The sequence below is a fragment of the Lactuca saligna genome, chromosome 3 (assembly GCF_052625555.1).
Source record: "Lactuca saligna cultivar CGN05327 chromosome 3, ASM5262555v1, whole genome shotgun sequence".
NCBI classification, from domain to species: domain Eukaryota; kingdom Viridiplantae; phylum Streptophyta; class Magnoliopsida; order Asterales; family Asteraceae; genus Lactuca; species Lactuca saligna.
Window position 1 is genome coordinate 100013300 of NC_136419.1, and position 15876 is coordinate 100029175.

General features: G+C 36.2%; 3 protein-coding genes across 3 annotated transcripts; all 3 read left to right on the forward strand.

The window, feature by feature from the left end:
• Positions 1-12632: 12632 nt before the first annotated feature.
• On the forward strand, positions 12633-13130 carry LOC145035826 (uncharacterized). The gene has a single exon (XM_078984335.1). The coding sequence runs from the start codon at positions 12633-12635 to the stop codon at positions 13128-13130; it is 498 nt and encodes a 165-aa protein (XP_078840461.1).
• A 378-nt stretch (positions 13131-13508) lies between these two features.
• Positions 13509-14461, forward strand: LOC145035827 (uncharacterized). Its single transcript, XM_078984336.1, has 4 exons — positions 13509-13690; positions 13841-14102; positions 14214-14269; positions 14341-14461. Exons 1-4 carry the CDS (start codon positions 13509-13511, stop codon positions 14459-14461), a joined length of 621 nt encoding a protein of 206 aa, XP_078840462.1.
• Positions 14462-14518: 57 nt separating this feature from the next.
• On the forward strand, positions 14519-14977 carry LOC145035829 (uncharacterized). The gene has a single exon (XM_078984337.1). The coding sequence runs from the start codon at positions 14519-14521 to the stop codon at positions 14975-14977; it is 459 nt and encodes a 152-aa protein (XP_078840463.1).
• The last annotated feature ends 899 nt before the right edge of the window (positions 14978-15876 follow it).

Sequence of the window (15876 nt, forward strand, 5' to 3'; positions counted from 1 at the left end):
AGAGAGCGCCCCGATTCAGAATATTTGTATGAGATTGACAGTGATGACTCCGATATTGGACACCATCAGAGGGGCTCAGGCTGAGGCAGTGAGACCGGAGAACTGCAAGAGAGAACGAGTTATCGGGCAGGTGATAGAGTTCGTGACTGATAGCAGAGGGCTTATGACCTTCCAGGGTCAGATTTGGGTACCGTTTGTTGGAGGAATGTGTACCATCTTGATGGAGGAGGCACATAAATCGAGATTCTTGATCCATCCCGGAGCCACTAAGATGTATTTAGATTTGAAGAGAGAGTATTGGTGGCCCTGTACGAAGAGAGATGTCGCGTGGTTTGTTGAGAGGTGCTTGACATGTCGTAGGGTTAAGGCCGAGCACCAGTGGCCGCATGGTAAGTTGCAGCCGTTGGAGGTTCCCGAATGGAAGTGGGAACAGATTACCATGGATTTTATCACCAAATTACCAAGGACTGCTAGGGGAGTCGATGCAATTTGGGTGATTGTGGACAGGTTGACAAAGAGCACCCACTTCCTTGCTATCAGCGAGAACTATTCCGCAGAGAAGTTGGTCAAGGTGTACGTGAAGGAGGTGGTATCGCAGCATGGGGTGCCGATCTCGATTGTCTCAGACCGAGATGTGCGTTTCACTTCCAGATTCTGGAAGAAATTTCATGAGGAATTGGGTACTAGGCTGCATTTTAGTACCGCATACCACCCCCAGACTGACGGATAGAGCGAGCGGACGATTCAGACGCTCGAGGATATGCTCCGGGCATGTGTGTTGGATTTCGGTGGGATTTGGGACACGTATTTACCCTTGGCAGAGTTTTCTTACAACAACATCCATCATTCGAGCATTAGCATGCCGCCCTTTGAGCTGTTGTATGGGAGGAGGTGTCGGACCCCTATCTGCTGGGGAGAAGTAGGGCAGCGCGTGATGGGTAGTACCGAGATCGTGCTTCAGACGATAGAGCAGATCCAGCAGGTCAGACAGAGGTTGTTGACCGCTCAGAGTCGTCAGAAGAGTTATGCGGACAGACGTCGGTCCGAGCTTGAGTTTCTGGTCGGCGACTTTGTGCTCCTGAAGATCTCTCCTTGGAAAGGAGTGATTCGATTCAGAAAGAAGGGCAAGTTGGGGCCCCGATATATTGGTCCCTTCAGGGTGGTCGCAAGGGTAGGCAGGGTAGCCTATCGTTTGGAGTTACCAGCAGAGTTGGGTCAGATTCACGACACTTTCCACGTGTCGCAATTGCGGAAGTGCATAGCCGACAAGTCAGCAGTAGTGCCACTAGAGGATATTCAGGTGGATGCAAGCCTAAATTATACTGAGAGACCAGTGGCGATCAGAGATCGAAAGATTAAGGTCCTGAGGAATAAAGAGGTGCCACTGGTGCAAGTCCAGTGGTAGCATTGGAAAGGGTCAAAGTTAACTTGGGAGCCGGAGCGTGAGATGCGTGAGCAGCATCCGGAGTTATTAGCGGAGTGAGACTTCGAGGGCAAAGTCTAATTCTAGTGGGGGAGAATTGTAACACCTTGGATTCCTAGGTATTATTTTTATTCTTTTATTTTTGGGTGATTGTGAGGAGATTCGGCGAGTTGGAGTCTAAACTCGCTGAGTAGGATCGTGGTTTTGTGCGCGGGTTCGCGTATGGACTCGGCGAGTCCACGCTGTTTAATGAAACCCTAATTTCCAGGGTTTGAGACCTATTTAAAGGGGCTTATGGACGTCATTTGCGGCCACCAACCCCAGAGAGAAACCCTAAAGAGCTTTTGAGCGTTTTGGGAGAGAGAAGAGGCCATTGTTGACTTTTGAAGCTTGGTTTGGCAAGGCAAAGGAGATTCTAGCTAAGAGGAGGCAAGGGAGGTGGACATCCTTCGATTTTGGAGCTCAGAGCATCATTTTGGAGGTATATTTTGGCTCCCTTTTATGTTGTTATGATGAACATGGGGGTTTAGGGTTTCTTGACCCCTTTGTTGGTTAGATTTGATGTCCATTTCATCCCTATTTGTGATAAGACTTGAGATGGGATCCATAGAGGTCCAGAGAAGCTTTATTCCTTAAGCTTTATGAGGATTCATGGGAGTTTTGACCTAGAGTTATGAGATATGGGGCTAAAACATCATTTAAGAGCAAATAGTTGTTGTTTGAGCACCAAGGTTTGGACTTTACGTGATTATCATGCTTGGGGAGGCCATATATACGATTGTATGAAACAGATCCGACCTCATAAGTGAGTTTGAGTTTATGCATGGCATGGACTCACCGAGTCTGAAGAACAGACTCAGCGAGTAGCATGAGGTTTGCCCGTAACCACTCAGCGAGTGGTCTTGTCGAGTTGAGGGGTCGACTCAGTGAGTCAGGGAGAGTCAGGGGGGACTGAGTCAAGCCGGAACTCGCCGAGTTGTTCTTAAGACTCGGCGAGTTGAGTCGTGGTGGCCCCGCAATTTATGCCAGGTGAAACCCGTCGAGTCAGAGAAGTACTCGGCGTGTCAAGAGAGGATCCAAGGGAGTCAGTGGACACGTATAGACTCGCCGAGTGGCCCTAGTGCACTCGCCGAGTCTGGTCAAAGTTGACCGTTGACCTTGTTGACCTTTAGGGTTCAGTTGTATTTATGAGTGTATTACTTTGTGTGATTAGGCGGAGGCTAGATCACATTTATTCCGAGACAAATATTTACCGAGATACGTGAGGTGAGTCTTCTCACTATACTTTACCTTGAGTAGGTAAATAGAGTTATGTGATATAGTGTTTTATATATATTGTTGTTGCACTGCATTCTTCTATGTGATTTATGTTGTGCATGCTTGCAGAGTTAGAACCTAAGGGTTCACAGAGTTTGGGTGCACGGACCCACAGAGTTATAGCCTCGAGTGGCTAATATGTGTTATATGTGGTATTTTGGCGAACTCACTAAGCTTTGTGATTACAGTGTTTGTGTTATGTGTTTTAGGTACTAGTGAGGATCGCGGGAAGGCGCTGGCTTGATCGGTACACACACAAGATTTTTATGCTATGAGATCTTGGGATTGTTATATGTTATAAATTGAGTTTCAAACAATGATGTTTTTATGATTTACAAATGAATTATGTTTTTATAAATGCGAAAAATTGTTTTGGAAATTTACGGTGTTACACATAAAACATAAACAATCAACATACAAGCACATATCATACTGATCACTAAACATAGCATCGTACTATCTACAAGGATATCAATCAAACAGATCATAATAGCATAACATCATCCTATCTATCAGGATACTGATCAAACAGATCATAACTGCATACAAGCATACTATGACCAGGATAACAATCCAAAGGGCCAACCTTGGTGGCTTTGACCCTTTAGTACAGTGAGGAAAACTTACCTCACAAGTAGTGTTGAACTAGACTGAAAGTCTCCAACCGCTGTCTCACCGAAAATCCCGAACTACTGGAGCTTCTAGAGTACAAGATAATCTCAGATATTCAAGCTTGCCTTACTTCTCCAACACCTTGATGCAATTTCCTCTTCTTCAACTACTCAAAACACACACTTTTAGCTCATACACTTAACAGAAAGGTCAAGGTTTGGGGAAAACGGATCAAAGTTATGGAGGCTGAAATGATAGAGGGTTATGAGCTCATAAGGACACTTATATAGCACCCAAACCCTAAATATTAGGGTTTTCTCTTGACGTGAGTACGCCCAGTGTACATAAGTGTATGCCCAGCGTACTAGGGCACACCTAGTACGCTCAGCATACCCTTATGTACGTGTAGCGTACTCCTCTTGATCCAAAATTGTGTTATTAGTCATTAGGGCATCTCATGACTATATCCTCCCAACCCCAAGGACTAAAAATGACAATGATAATAATGAAGGAAAGATTCGAAAATACCTGCAAAATCTCACAATGTTACAACTCTTCCTCGCTTGACTTAGACTTCATCCTCGAAGTCTGTTATAGCAAATAGATCTGGATAAATGCTCATGCATCTCGGCCTCCGGCTCCCAAGTCTACTCGGATCCCTTCTGATGTTGCCACTGTACCTTTACCAAAGGTATCTCCTTGTTACGCATAAGATTTATCTTCCTTTCTAATACATCCATCGACTGCTCAACATAATTCATGCGTTCATCAACCTGAATGTAATCCAAGGACACCACCGCATCCTTGTCTAATATACACTTCCACAATTATGAAACGTGGAAAGTGCTATGAAATGTTCCAGTCTGTACGCCACCTTGCCAAACCGGACAATAATCTGAAATGTCCAATATATCGGGGACCCAACTTTCCTTTCTTCCTGAAGAGGAGCACACCATTCCAGGGTGAGACTTTCAGCAATACCATATCACCGACTTGAACCTCTAACTCGGATCGGTGCCGGTCGACATAAATTTTCTGCCGACTCAGAGCAGTCTGCAATCGCTGCCTGATCTGCTGAATCTTCTTGGTAGTTTGCAGAACCACCTTAGTCTGACCTATGACCCGGTGTCTAACCTTACCCCAACAGATTGGGGTACAACATCTCTACCAATACACCAACTCGAAAGGTGAAGCACTAATGTTGGAGTGAAATTTGTTGTTGTAGAAGAACTCTGCAAGGGTAGGTGGGAGTCCCAGCTCCCGCTGAAATCAATGACGCACGCCCTCAACATATCCTCGAGGGTCTGAATGGTCCGCTCACTCTATAACACATGTTCTAGGTATCATTTAATTTTCTTAAGTTTTAGGGTTTTGTGCTGGAACTCAATGAGTTGGGGAGCTCCAACTCGTCGAGTGGAGGTTAATTATGACGACACAAGATTTAGATCCTACTCGACGTGTCGGAAGGCCCCGACTCGATGAGTAGGCGCTGTAAAGGAAAACCCTAATTTTTAGGGTTTGTACCCTATATAAAGGACTTAATCCACCTCTTGTGGCCTCCCTTACCACTTCATTACTCAGAAAAGAAACCCTAGCCGTTCTTTGCTGTTTCCTTGTGCTTGAGAGGCTAAGAGAGTGCTTTTGGTGCATTTTGTTGAAGAAGTTGAAGGTTGAGAAGCTTGGAACGGGAAGGAGCTTATAGATCCAACATCTACATCGTTTGGGCTTCCATTTGAAGGTAGCAAGCTGTTACCTTGGTCATTCTAGCATTAGATCCCCTTTTTCTTGAGTTTAAGGTCATTTTTAGTATGTTTGTAGATTATTTCGGGTATTAGGCATGATTTGAAGTTGTAACTTCATATCTGGGCTCCTCTAAGTCCTTTGAGTTATGAAGTCACTAAATTTATCAAGCATTGACCCTTCTCTTTAGATAAAACCACTCCCTTAGTTTAGTTTTGGCATTTAAGATCTTGCATGCACGTAAAGTTTGCAACTTTACGTAGAAACCATGCCCTAGGAGGCTAGATCTGCAATTTGGAGCTTCGGGGTAGCTTAAAAACATCTGAACACAAAAGGAATGAAGTGAGTCGTCGAGTTCCTTAGCCAACTCGAGGAGTCAGGTAGTGTTCACCCGTTTTCGAGATTCTGGGTGATTTCGGTGAAGGATTAGAGTTTTCAGTCTAGATGAGTTTTCGGTCTTCTGGACATTAAGGAACTCGACTAGTTACACAGGTAACTCGGTGAGTTGACGAGTAACTCAAATAACTCGACGAGTTGCTGGACACTCGACGATTTGAGGTCAACATGGACTATTGACCTTGACTTTGACCAGGGTTGACTTTGATGATATTTTTTCGGGCTATCAAATCGGGCAGTTGTGTCGTGTTTTTGTCTGACACGACACGACATGAAAATGTTTTGTATAACACGAACACGACACGACACAATAACGTGTTTTTTTTCATTAACACGAAAACGAACCAATTTAAACACGACACGACATGACAAATATAATATTACATAACTATTAGTGTATTTCGTTCATACTTAAAGATATATAACACGACAAAAACGACAAAAACGACAAACACGAAAAACACGACAACCACATGGTTAATCGTGTCAATTTCCTGTCAATTTATGAACACAAAAATGACACGACACAACATCATGTTTTTTAATCTTGACGCAAAAACGACACGAACATGAATTTGAATTTTGATTTCGTCCTGATTTCATTTCGTTTCGTTTCGTGTATTTTGTTCGTGCTGTGTCATAATTGACACCCCTAATATTTATGGTATTTCGAGATTGTGATAAGTTAATCACATGATGATTATAGGCCGTTGAGTTGGAGCTATGCGTGGGACCTATCTAATCTTATCTTGTCAGTTCATAATTCATGAAAGGTAAGTCTCCTCGCCATAGCAATAGGTCGAAGGCACCAAGGCCGGCCCATTATTGTTATGAATTATGATTAGTTGGTTATGGGATATGTGATATGCTAGTTATCTGTGATACTCACATGAAAGACCTCGGGGGGGGGGGGGGGGGTCCCGAGGCACTTATGTGTAAGACCTTGGAAGGTTTCTAGGGCATTCCAATATATTTGTATGTATGGTTTGTATGTTACTTCTTGGTAGTAAATGATGGGCTTTGAGAATTCTAACACTTCCTAAGTGTACATGCAACCCTAATAAACCTTGGATCTATGTTTGTCTAAGATTCATGTAAAATTGATTTCCAAGGTTCATGATCCTATCTAGCATACATGGAGAACATTTTAACTTAAACGCTAGATAGAATAACATACCTTGTTGTTGATTTTGATTCCTTGAAACCTTGTGAGCCTAGCACCCCAAGTGTGATGCCTCATATGCTTCACACAACACCAAATTCTATGGAGTAAACTTGGAGAGAAAGTATAACACTCAAAAATCGGCCCTAGCCCTCTTGTCCTACTTAGTGTAACCGATTTTAGGAGATGTCACATGGTTTATATAGTGTGTTGCATTAGGTAAACCTTAATGTAACATGACTCTTCATTTCCATGACCCATGGATTAACTCCATGGAGCATCCATGGAGTATCCTATGGGTGGAACCCAACTTGATAATCCATGGAGCCTCTTAGCCCACTATATAAGTTATGGATGATTTACATAATCAACCCATATATTTAATTAGTTATCTTTCGAACACTTAATTAATTCTAAATTAATTCTTGATCAAACTAATTAAAAAATATTATTAATAGATTAGAACTTATACTATATTAATAAACCATAAGTGTTATTTCTCTCATTTAGTTTATCCAATGCATGGTGCCATGCAACCCAAATGGACCATATCGGGTCGGGTCAAGTACATACCAGAAATAGTTATGGACTTAGACACCTTATCCAACAGTCTCCCACTTGGATAAGTCTAATAACTATATCTGTAAGTATGACTTTAGGAACCGATCAACAATCGTAGCTCTTTCAAGGTCTCTCGGAACTGAGAAGATGATGATACGCCATTTAAGATAAGTGATCATACAATCCTTTGTTCTAGATATCAGCCAAACAAATACATGGAACAATGTCTTTCTTATTGTCCAACAGATTGTTTACTGATTTCCGATTTGTTTGACATAGAACTTAATTGAACACATCAACTTAGTTCTGACTGGGCCCGGTACATAGGTCAATACAAAATCATCGAGGGGCCCAAGGTTTTATGTCATTATTCCTGTAATCTCACATTTAAATCAATAAAAACAACAAGGCAGGTGATCATTATCACATCCCAAGGTTTTATGTCAGAGATCCTATAAAGGATTAAGGGCTTTTCTTGTAACCCACTTGTCTCACTTGATCAATATGCAATACTTTCAATACGTCAAACACCACAATCTCTCATACAATTTGGTTGAATATTTTTTTATCAATTTTTGACCAAAACATGCATACATAAGATGATGAAGATAAATGTGTTCTTACAGAATGATATTCTTACAGAATGTGATTCTCGTCAAATGTTAGTATCGCACAATGTTATTCTTGTAAAAATGGTTGGAATCAAGAAGACTCTAGACCATTGAAGAATATCAAGTGCATTTGTTCAAGATTTATATATATTTAAGTATGCTATGTTTTTTAATAATTTATTTTATTTTTATTACATTCTAATAGAATCTGTATGATTGTATTAAAATGTATAAGACAGTTATTTTGTAAAAATATCTATAAATCTACATTCAAATGTCCATGAACATACAAAGATATTGTTATTTTTCAACTAATGGTTCAATAATATTATCTTTCTTCAAGAAATCTATTTAACCAAAATATGTATTCACTCATAAATATGTATCATGATACTCTTATAGAATATCATTATAACAGAATGTCGTTCTTACATAATCAAATCGGGTATAATTAAAAATTACGTTAGAGTTGAAATTGAATTAATTAAAAAAATTAGATTTTTTTAATCAAGAGAATTAATTATCCCCAGAAATCTAGAATTTCCTTTTTTAAAATTTGTCTCAATGGACTAAAAATACCATTATAGTGAAATTAGATGGTGTTTTTCTATTATCTTTAATTTACTAATATTCATTAACCACTTTCTTAAAATAACTAAAATGATTGATCCACATTCAACCTTACATCCGCACAATAGATATTTAGATTACAATAATCTCTCTCTCTCTCTCTCTATATATATATATATATATATATATATATATATATATATATATATATAGAGAGAGAGAGAGAGAGAGAGAGTATGTGTGTGTATGTGTGTGTTAAAATATCAATGAAAATACTAAACTGTAAAAATTACGAGTTTACTTTTATCTTACCAAATTTTTTTTTACATATTTAATAAGTATTCACATGTTTAATAACTATGAAATGAGGGTTTTTAGAGTTCTAATTTTTTTTAGCTATCATTTGAAACCCCTTTCTCTCTCTATGTGTTTGTGTATATATATATATATATATATATATATATATATATATATATATATATATATATATATATATATATATATATATATATATACACACACTTAATAGAGTGCATGGGCTTATGGTGATTTGAAATATTGGGATTTACCCATATTTCTTTTTGGTCCGTAATGTATTTTTTATAATTGTTTTGCATTAAATTTTAAATAAGTAAATTTATAGGTTTATTAAGCTGTGAATGTAATATTTACCTGTCAGCTAAACAGTTATCGTGATCGAAATTTCAATAGCGAATCACGGTTATCGTTGTGATATAACAGTGATATAGCGGTATTTTAATATTATGTATAATTTATATTATATATTTATACAAAATTTTTATATTAGATTATTAATACTATATAAAATTAATATCATAAAAAATCATATAAACACATAACCTAATCTATACATAATATTCTAATATAATAATACGAAAACTACAAAATCTCAAAATATCATCGCATTTCAAATCGTTTGTGGTTTCTAGGTACTGAAATAGAAAAGATATGGAAGTTGTCTTTTATTGCTTTGTTGTTTGTAATTAATTATATCTATTATTTGGACTTATTAAAGAAAAATGTAGTGGATTAGTTAAAAAAATAAAGATTTAATATTGAAATAACACACAATCATTTTTTTTATTTCTTAAAATAGGCCAATATGTACGAAATTGTAAAAGCGGGTGTAGCGTCGCTATAGCGCTAATGAGGTTCGCGGTAAATAGCTGTCAATAGCATCGCTAATAGCGTCACCGCTATTCGTAAACACTATTTCAAAATAGCGATTCGGTAACACCGCAAAATGCTATAGCACCGCTATATCACCGCTATAGCGCACTATTGATAGCATAGGCTGTTAGTACATGATTTTATATACATATCTGATTTGGAAAAAATGATTGTTATAACAATGGCACGAAGGGTTAGTGGCAGTGCTTTGTAGTTGGTGGTGATGGTAGAGTATGAGTTTAACCTTTTAGTATTTTTGAATTATTGAAAAATGGATTGTATTAAGTTTTGAATTTTATGTATTACACTATAAATGGACCATATTAACTTGCGTTTTATATATATATATATATATATATATATATATATATATATATATATATATATATATATATATATATATATATATATATATATATATATATATATATATATATATATATTTGGGATTTAGCCATATTTTTTTTGGTCCACAGTGGGCTGGACTTACACATGTGTAACAAACCACATGTGTTTCATGGACTATTTGCGATGCAGGGTACTGTTGTGACATATAGAACGTGGTGGGCTCTTTATTCAGATAATCAAACTCTATAAAAAAATAGATTATATATCATTTACCTATAATTTAATAGTTATATTACTACCTATAATAGTAACTTTTATCTACCTCGTTGGTATAATCGTAAAATATGATTTGTCCGCGTTAAAAGGATGATAAGTATATTTCTTTAAACTGCTAAGCCTCTCTAAATTTGCTGCAGTCTCATGATAAAAAGTCTCATGATAAAAGTTGTTATGGGTCTTTGTTAAACGGGAGAGGGGGAACCAAAATGCTTCTCCATTTGGTAAATCCAATGTTACAGTTCCAATTTCTCTCAAAAAAGCTGGTTTTATCGACGACTGTGGTAGTCGTGCTAGTAGAACACAGATCCTAGTGTAGTGAAGGATCCAGTGATGTTTAGGTGTCGTTTGATAGTTGTTAACTGATTGAGTTAGAAATTCTGACTGAATTTACATCTAACAGATTTTATATTGTTTGTTTATTTATCTGACTGAGTTTATTTTGTTTGATTATTTCTCTGACTAACTGGCTGTAATGAGTAATGAAAAATGATCATATTACACTTAGAAAAATCTTCAATAAAATCATAATATTTTGGTACATTTTACGTTTAAGTCTTAAATTATTTTTTGTTTACAAAAATCTTAAAAATCGGTAAAAATTTGCATTTTGATCCTTTTTGATTAGTTGGAACTTGGAATCACAACTTAATTTGAGACAATTTCATAAACTGATACACAATCTTCAAACTTTTATGCAAACATAAATATCATGACTTTTCTGCATTTTGACCATTGTGATCGGTTCTAATAATGTATTGGAGATTTGCCTTATGTTGGTTGGTTTTTACTTTTGGTTTTTGTACTTTTATTCAATTTCAAACAATTAAACATTATAAGTTTGGTATTTGAATTTTTGGTTTTCCTATTTAATAAATTTTAATTTTTTTTCTTATTGTTTTTCATATATAAACTAAATAAATGGTTGATCGGCTACATGATATGAACTAAGGAAAGAAGGCTTTTTCCTAATTTGTCCTTACAATCCACCGTCTCCATTACTTTCTTCTCGTAACATTCAAAGAAAACACTACATCTTCTCCATCTCTTCTCTCCATCATCGTACCCCTTATTCACATCAACAAATCGCAAATATTAATAGCAAATGGCATCATCTATCAATAACAATTCAACGAGCACAACAATAACAACCAAAAGAATTGTGGCAAAAATTCATAGCAAATGGAAATCACAACAACAAATCGCAATATCACAACAACAATTCGAGGCTAATCAATAATTTGCAACTATTAGGAACATAAAAGTCAGAAACACACATGGTCAGAAGAAGGTGCTCTCCGGTTGCGAGGTCGAAGGAAGACGATAGATTCTGAGCACTGGTCGCCAGTAGCAAGGGAGTAGGGGATAGGAGATCACTTTTCTTCTTTTTGTAGAGTCGTGTTTACGATAACAATGTAATACTAGTACTAAAGGCATTTTGTCTCGATCCTTCTTATTTGAAGCTTGGATTGAATCGATTTATTTTGATGGATCGAGTCCACATCTTTAACCAAGTCCATGACTCTAAAATTCAAATCAAACATGCTAATTTGGTTTTTTTACTCGGTTCCCCTTTGAACCTGGTTAGAAGCTAAATCAAACAAACCCTTATTCTTTCCTTGCTCATACTTCTTTTGTCATGTCAATGAAGGTATCATGGATCGCACCGGGGAAGCATCGCTATCTAAAATACGCATAAGCTTACTATAATCAGAGGCGGACTCACAGTGGGTGCAATGGGGGCGGCTCCCCCCACAACAACAAAAAAAATATTAAAAATATATCTTTGAAATTTAAAAAAAAACATCGCAAATTAAGGAGGGTTAAATGTTGTAGTATTGGCAGTTTTATTCACACAGTCAAAAGATAAGAAAGGTAAATAAAAACAAGAAATCACGCCTCCTTTAGTCTTCACGACAACAATTTGATTTTGCTTGCTCTTTTCATTTACAGTTTTGAGTTTTGTGTTTGATTTGATTTTCCAATTTCCATTGTTTCATCTGCAAGGTACACATGACACATATTCATATACTTTCTTTTTTTATTATTTTTCAAATAATTCGGTATTATGTCCTAGAATCTTATTATGTTGAATTGTTAATTGATTTCACTTTCTATACCCAATACACACGTCCACCTCAATAGTTTTTAAATAATTTACGTTTGATTGATCTTCTTTATATATATATATATATATATATATATATATATATATATATATATATATATATATATATATATATATATATATATATATTCTGAATTTATGATACAATTATTATTCACTAATTTGGGTGTTATTTTTAATTAGGGTTTATACTTTGTAATTATAAATACAGGGGAAATGGATAAGTTTATTATTAGAACTTCCACAAACATTGGGCAGAGCTCAAAAATAAGGCCAATTTTGGAACAAACTACAAAAATGGGGAAGAGTTCAAAAAGAAAGCCAAATTTGGAACAAACTACGAACATGGGACAAAGTTCAAAAAGAATTTGTGAAGAAATTAATTTAAATGAACTTCTTGCCGACCCTGGGACTCAAAGAAGAATGTCTAAATATAATCCTAACGATCGTGAGAAAATCCGAAGAGCCTACTTACAAAGAGGTCCTCATCAGCCACGCGGTCATAAGTTCTGTCAAACAGCTTTTAGTAAGACGAAAAGGAGATTTATTTGTGGTTGGTTCGATTTGGATTTATACAAACCTTGGTTAGAATACAACGTGACGGAAGATGCTGCATTATGCTTATATTGCTATTTATGTGATGATGATGTCGAAGCAAGTGATGGCAAGTCTTTCATAACCGAAGGATTCAATAATTGGAAAAAGCCGGAAAGATTTAAAATTCATATTAGTGGTCCAGGGAGTGCTCGCAATCAAGCCCGACAAAATTGTGAAGACTTGATGAATCAAAATTAACACATTGCGTATTCGTTTGTTAAGGAATCTGATCAAATCAACATTGAGTATACGACTCAATTACTCGCTTCTATTGATTGTGTTCGATACCTTCTACATCAAGGTTTAGCATTTCAGGGCCATGAAGAGTTAGAACTTTCAAGTAATCAGGGGAACTTTAGAGAGTTGTTGAAGCTTTTGGCAGAACACAATGAAGAAATAAGAAAATTCATCTTGCAAAATGCTCCAAAAAACAACAAGTTGGACTCTCATAAAATCCAAATACATATAGCATCGTCTTGTGCAATTGAAACTAGTAAGCTTATAACTGAAGATATTGGGGATGACTACTTTTCTATTTTGGTTGATGAATGACGTGATGTCTCTACAAAAGAACAAATGGCACTTGTACTTCGATATGTAGACAAAAAAGGTTTCGTAATTGAACGCTTTCTTGGGATTGTACGTGTACCAAATACTAACTCTTTGTCCTTGAAAGCAGCCATTGATTCATTACTTGCAACATATAAGCTTACTGTGTCGCGGATTCGTGGGCAAGGCTACGATAGAGCTAGCAATATGTGAGGTGAGTTTAATGGTCTCAAGATTCTGGTTTTAAAGGATAACAACTCTGCATTTTATGTACATTGTTTCGCACATCAACTCCAACTGGTCCTTGTTGCTATAGCTAATAATCATGTTGATATTGCTTTGCTTTTCACTATGATTAGTAAGTTAGTGAATGTTGTTGGAGCCTCTTGTAAGCGTAAAGATATGCTTCATGAGAAACAAGCTGAGAAGATCCTGGAAGCAATAGATGTTGGAGAAATTGAAACTGGTAAAGGGTTAAATCAAGAATATACTCTTCAAAGGGCAACCGATACACGATGGGGATCTCATTACGTAACATTGTTGAACATCGGTATCTTATTTTCTTCTATAATTGAGGTACTTGAGTATGTTGTTGAGGATTATAGGAGCTCTAAGCAAAAGGCAAGAGCGGTCATATTATTGGATTTGACACAATCTTTTGATTTTGTTTTTGCGTCGATCTTGATGAAAAGTATACTCGGAATTACAAATGAGTTATCATTTGCATTATAGAGGAAAGATCAAGATATAGTGAATGCTATGGAACTAGTTGGTATTTCAAAACAAAGGTTAATAACACTAAGAAACAAAGGGTGGGAATCATTGGTCAAAGAAGTTTATTTATTTTGTGAAAGTATAGTATTGGTATTCCAAATATGGATGATGTCTTTGTAGCTCGAGGTAGGACTCATCGTGTAGCTCAGCAAGTGACGAATCTTCATCATTATGAAAATGATTTATTTAAAAATGTGATAGATTGAGTGCTTCAAGAACTTAGAAGTAGGTTTAATGAAACCACTACTGAATTGCTACTTTGTATGGCTTGCTTGAACCCCGATGATTCTTTCTCATCTTTCAAGAAGGAGAAATTTGTTACCTTAACCCAACTTTATCCCTTAAACTTTTCTGAAACATGCATACTTGTTCTTGAGAACCAGCTTGACACGTATATTTTTGATATGAAATCTAGTGTTCATTTTTTTGGATTAAATGGAGTTGGATACCTTGCAATGAAGCTAGTCGAGACAAAGAAAAATTTCATTTACCACTTGGTTTATCGACTGATCAAACTTGTTTTGGCTTTACCCATCACAACGGCTTCAGTTGAAAGATCATTTTCAACAATGAAGATTGTGAAAACTCGATTACGCAACAAAATTGGGGACCAATGGTTGAATGATTGTTTGGTTACATACATCGAGAAAGAGATTTTTCAAACGATTCCAAATGACAGCATTTTGAAAAGATTTCAAACTATGAAATCCCGTCGTTGCTAATTACCGAGTACATGACAGATTATTGTTTATTAGATGGTCATTGTTGAATGGAACTACTTTATTTGTATTTCCTTAGTTTATGTCTATTTTGATATCTTGAAAAAGACAAGTGGTTGTCCATTATCTAATTATAATATTAAAAAAATGACTATGTTTTGTTTACTATAATAAATGTGGTTTAATTGTTGGTGGAAGACCAAATAGATTCTAGCCCAGCGGTATCAGATGGTGTCCTCCTTCTTTGAGGTCGAGGGTTCAAGTCCCGTGGTGAACATAGGTGGTATTAGGTGTTAGTTTTGAAGTAGATTATAGTATTTTTATTTGCCGTTTAAAAAAAAAAATTGTTGGTGGAAGATACTTGTTTGCAAGAATCAATAAGTTGCAACATAAATTCCATCAATTATCAAATTCTCATTTTTTTTGCGTGTACATCTTCAAACCGCTTCAAGTTGAATTTTTTGCCCCCTCTTTAAAAAACTTTTGGATCCGCCTCTGAGGCGCTAACTACAATAGGGTTCATGGATCTCCGATTAAATCAATCTCATTCTTAACCTTGGTTGATTCACTTCTTGAAATTATTGTTATGGTTAGATATTCACTTATAATATATATCACATATATAAAAAATAATATTAATTTTGCCCAAATATGAGTATCAATCTCCTTGGCTTATGTACAAGAAATCCTTGTCAACAAGGAGGGAACATCTCCCATTTTCCTATCTAAATGTTTTATTTTTATTTTTTAAAAATATCTTTTATATTTAAAAGTATAGAAAACTAACAAATTACTAAATTTTGAAAAATAAATTAGTTTTTATTTTAATAAAAAAGTAAATATACATTCAATAGAAAAAGAAAACTAAAGACAAACATTTTTCATAACTTCGTCACACACAG

Bases quoted from the DNA above. Each gene is read 5' to 3' on its own strand.
- LOC145035827 (XM_078984336.1), top strand. From the start codon at position 13,509: ATGGCACTTGTACTTCGATATGTAGACAAAAAAGGTTTCGTAATTGAA. The intron at 13,691-13,840 runs GTGAGGTGAGTT...CACTATGATTAG, and splicing joins TACGATAGAGCTAGCAATAT to TAAGTTAGTGAATGTTGTTG. The intron at 14,270-14,340 runs GTTAATAACACT...GTGAAAGTATAG, and splicing joins GTTGGTATTTCAAAACAAAG to TATTGGTATTCCAAATATGG.
- LOC145035826 (XM_078984335.1), top strand. From the start codon at position 12,633: ATGGGGAAGAGTTCAAAAAGAAAGCCAAATTTGGAACAAACTACGAAC.
- LOC145035829 (XM_078984337.1), top strand. From the start codon at position 14,519: ATGGCTTGCTTGAACCCCGATGATTCTTTCTCATCTTTCAAGAAGGAG.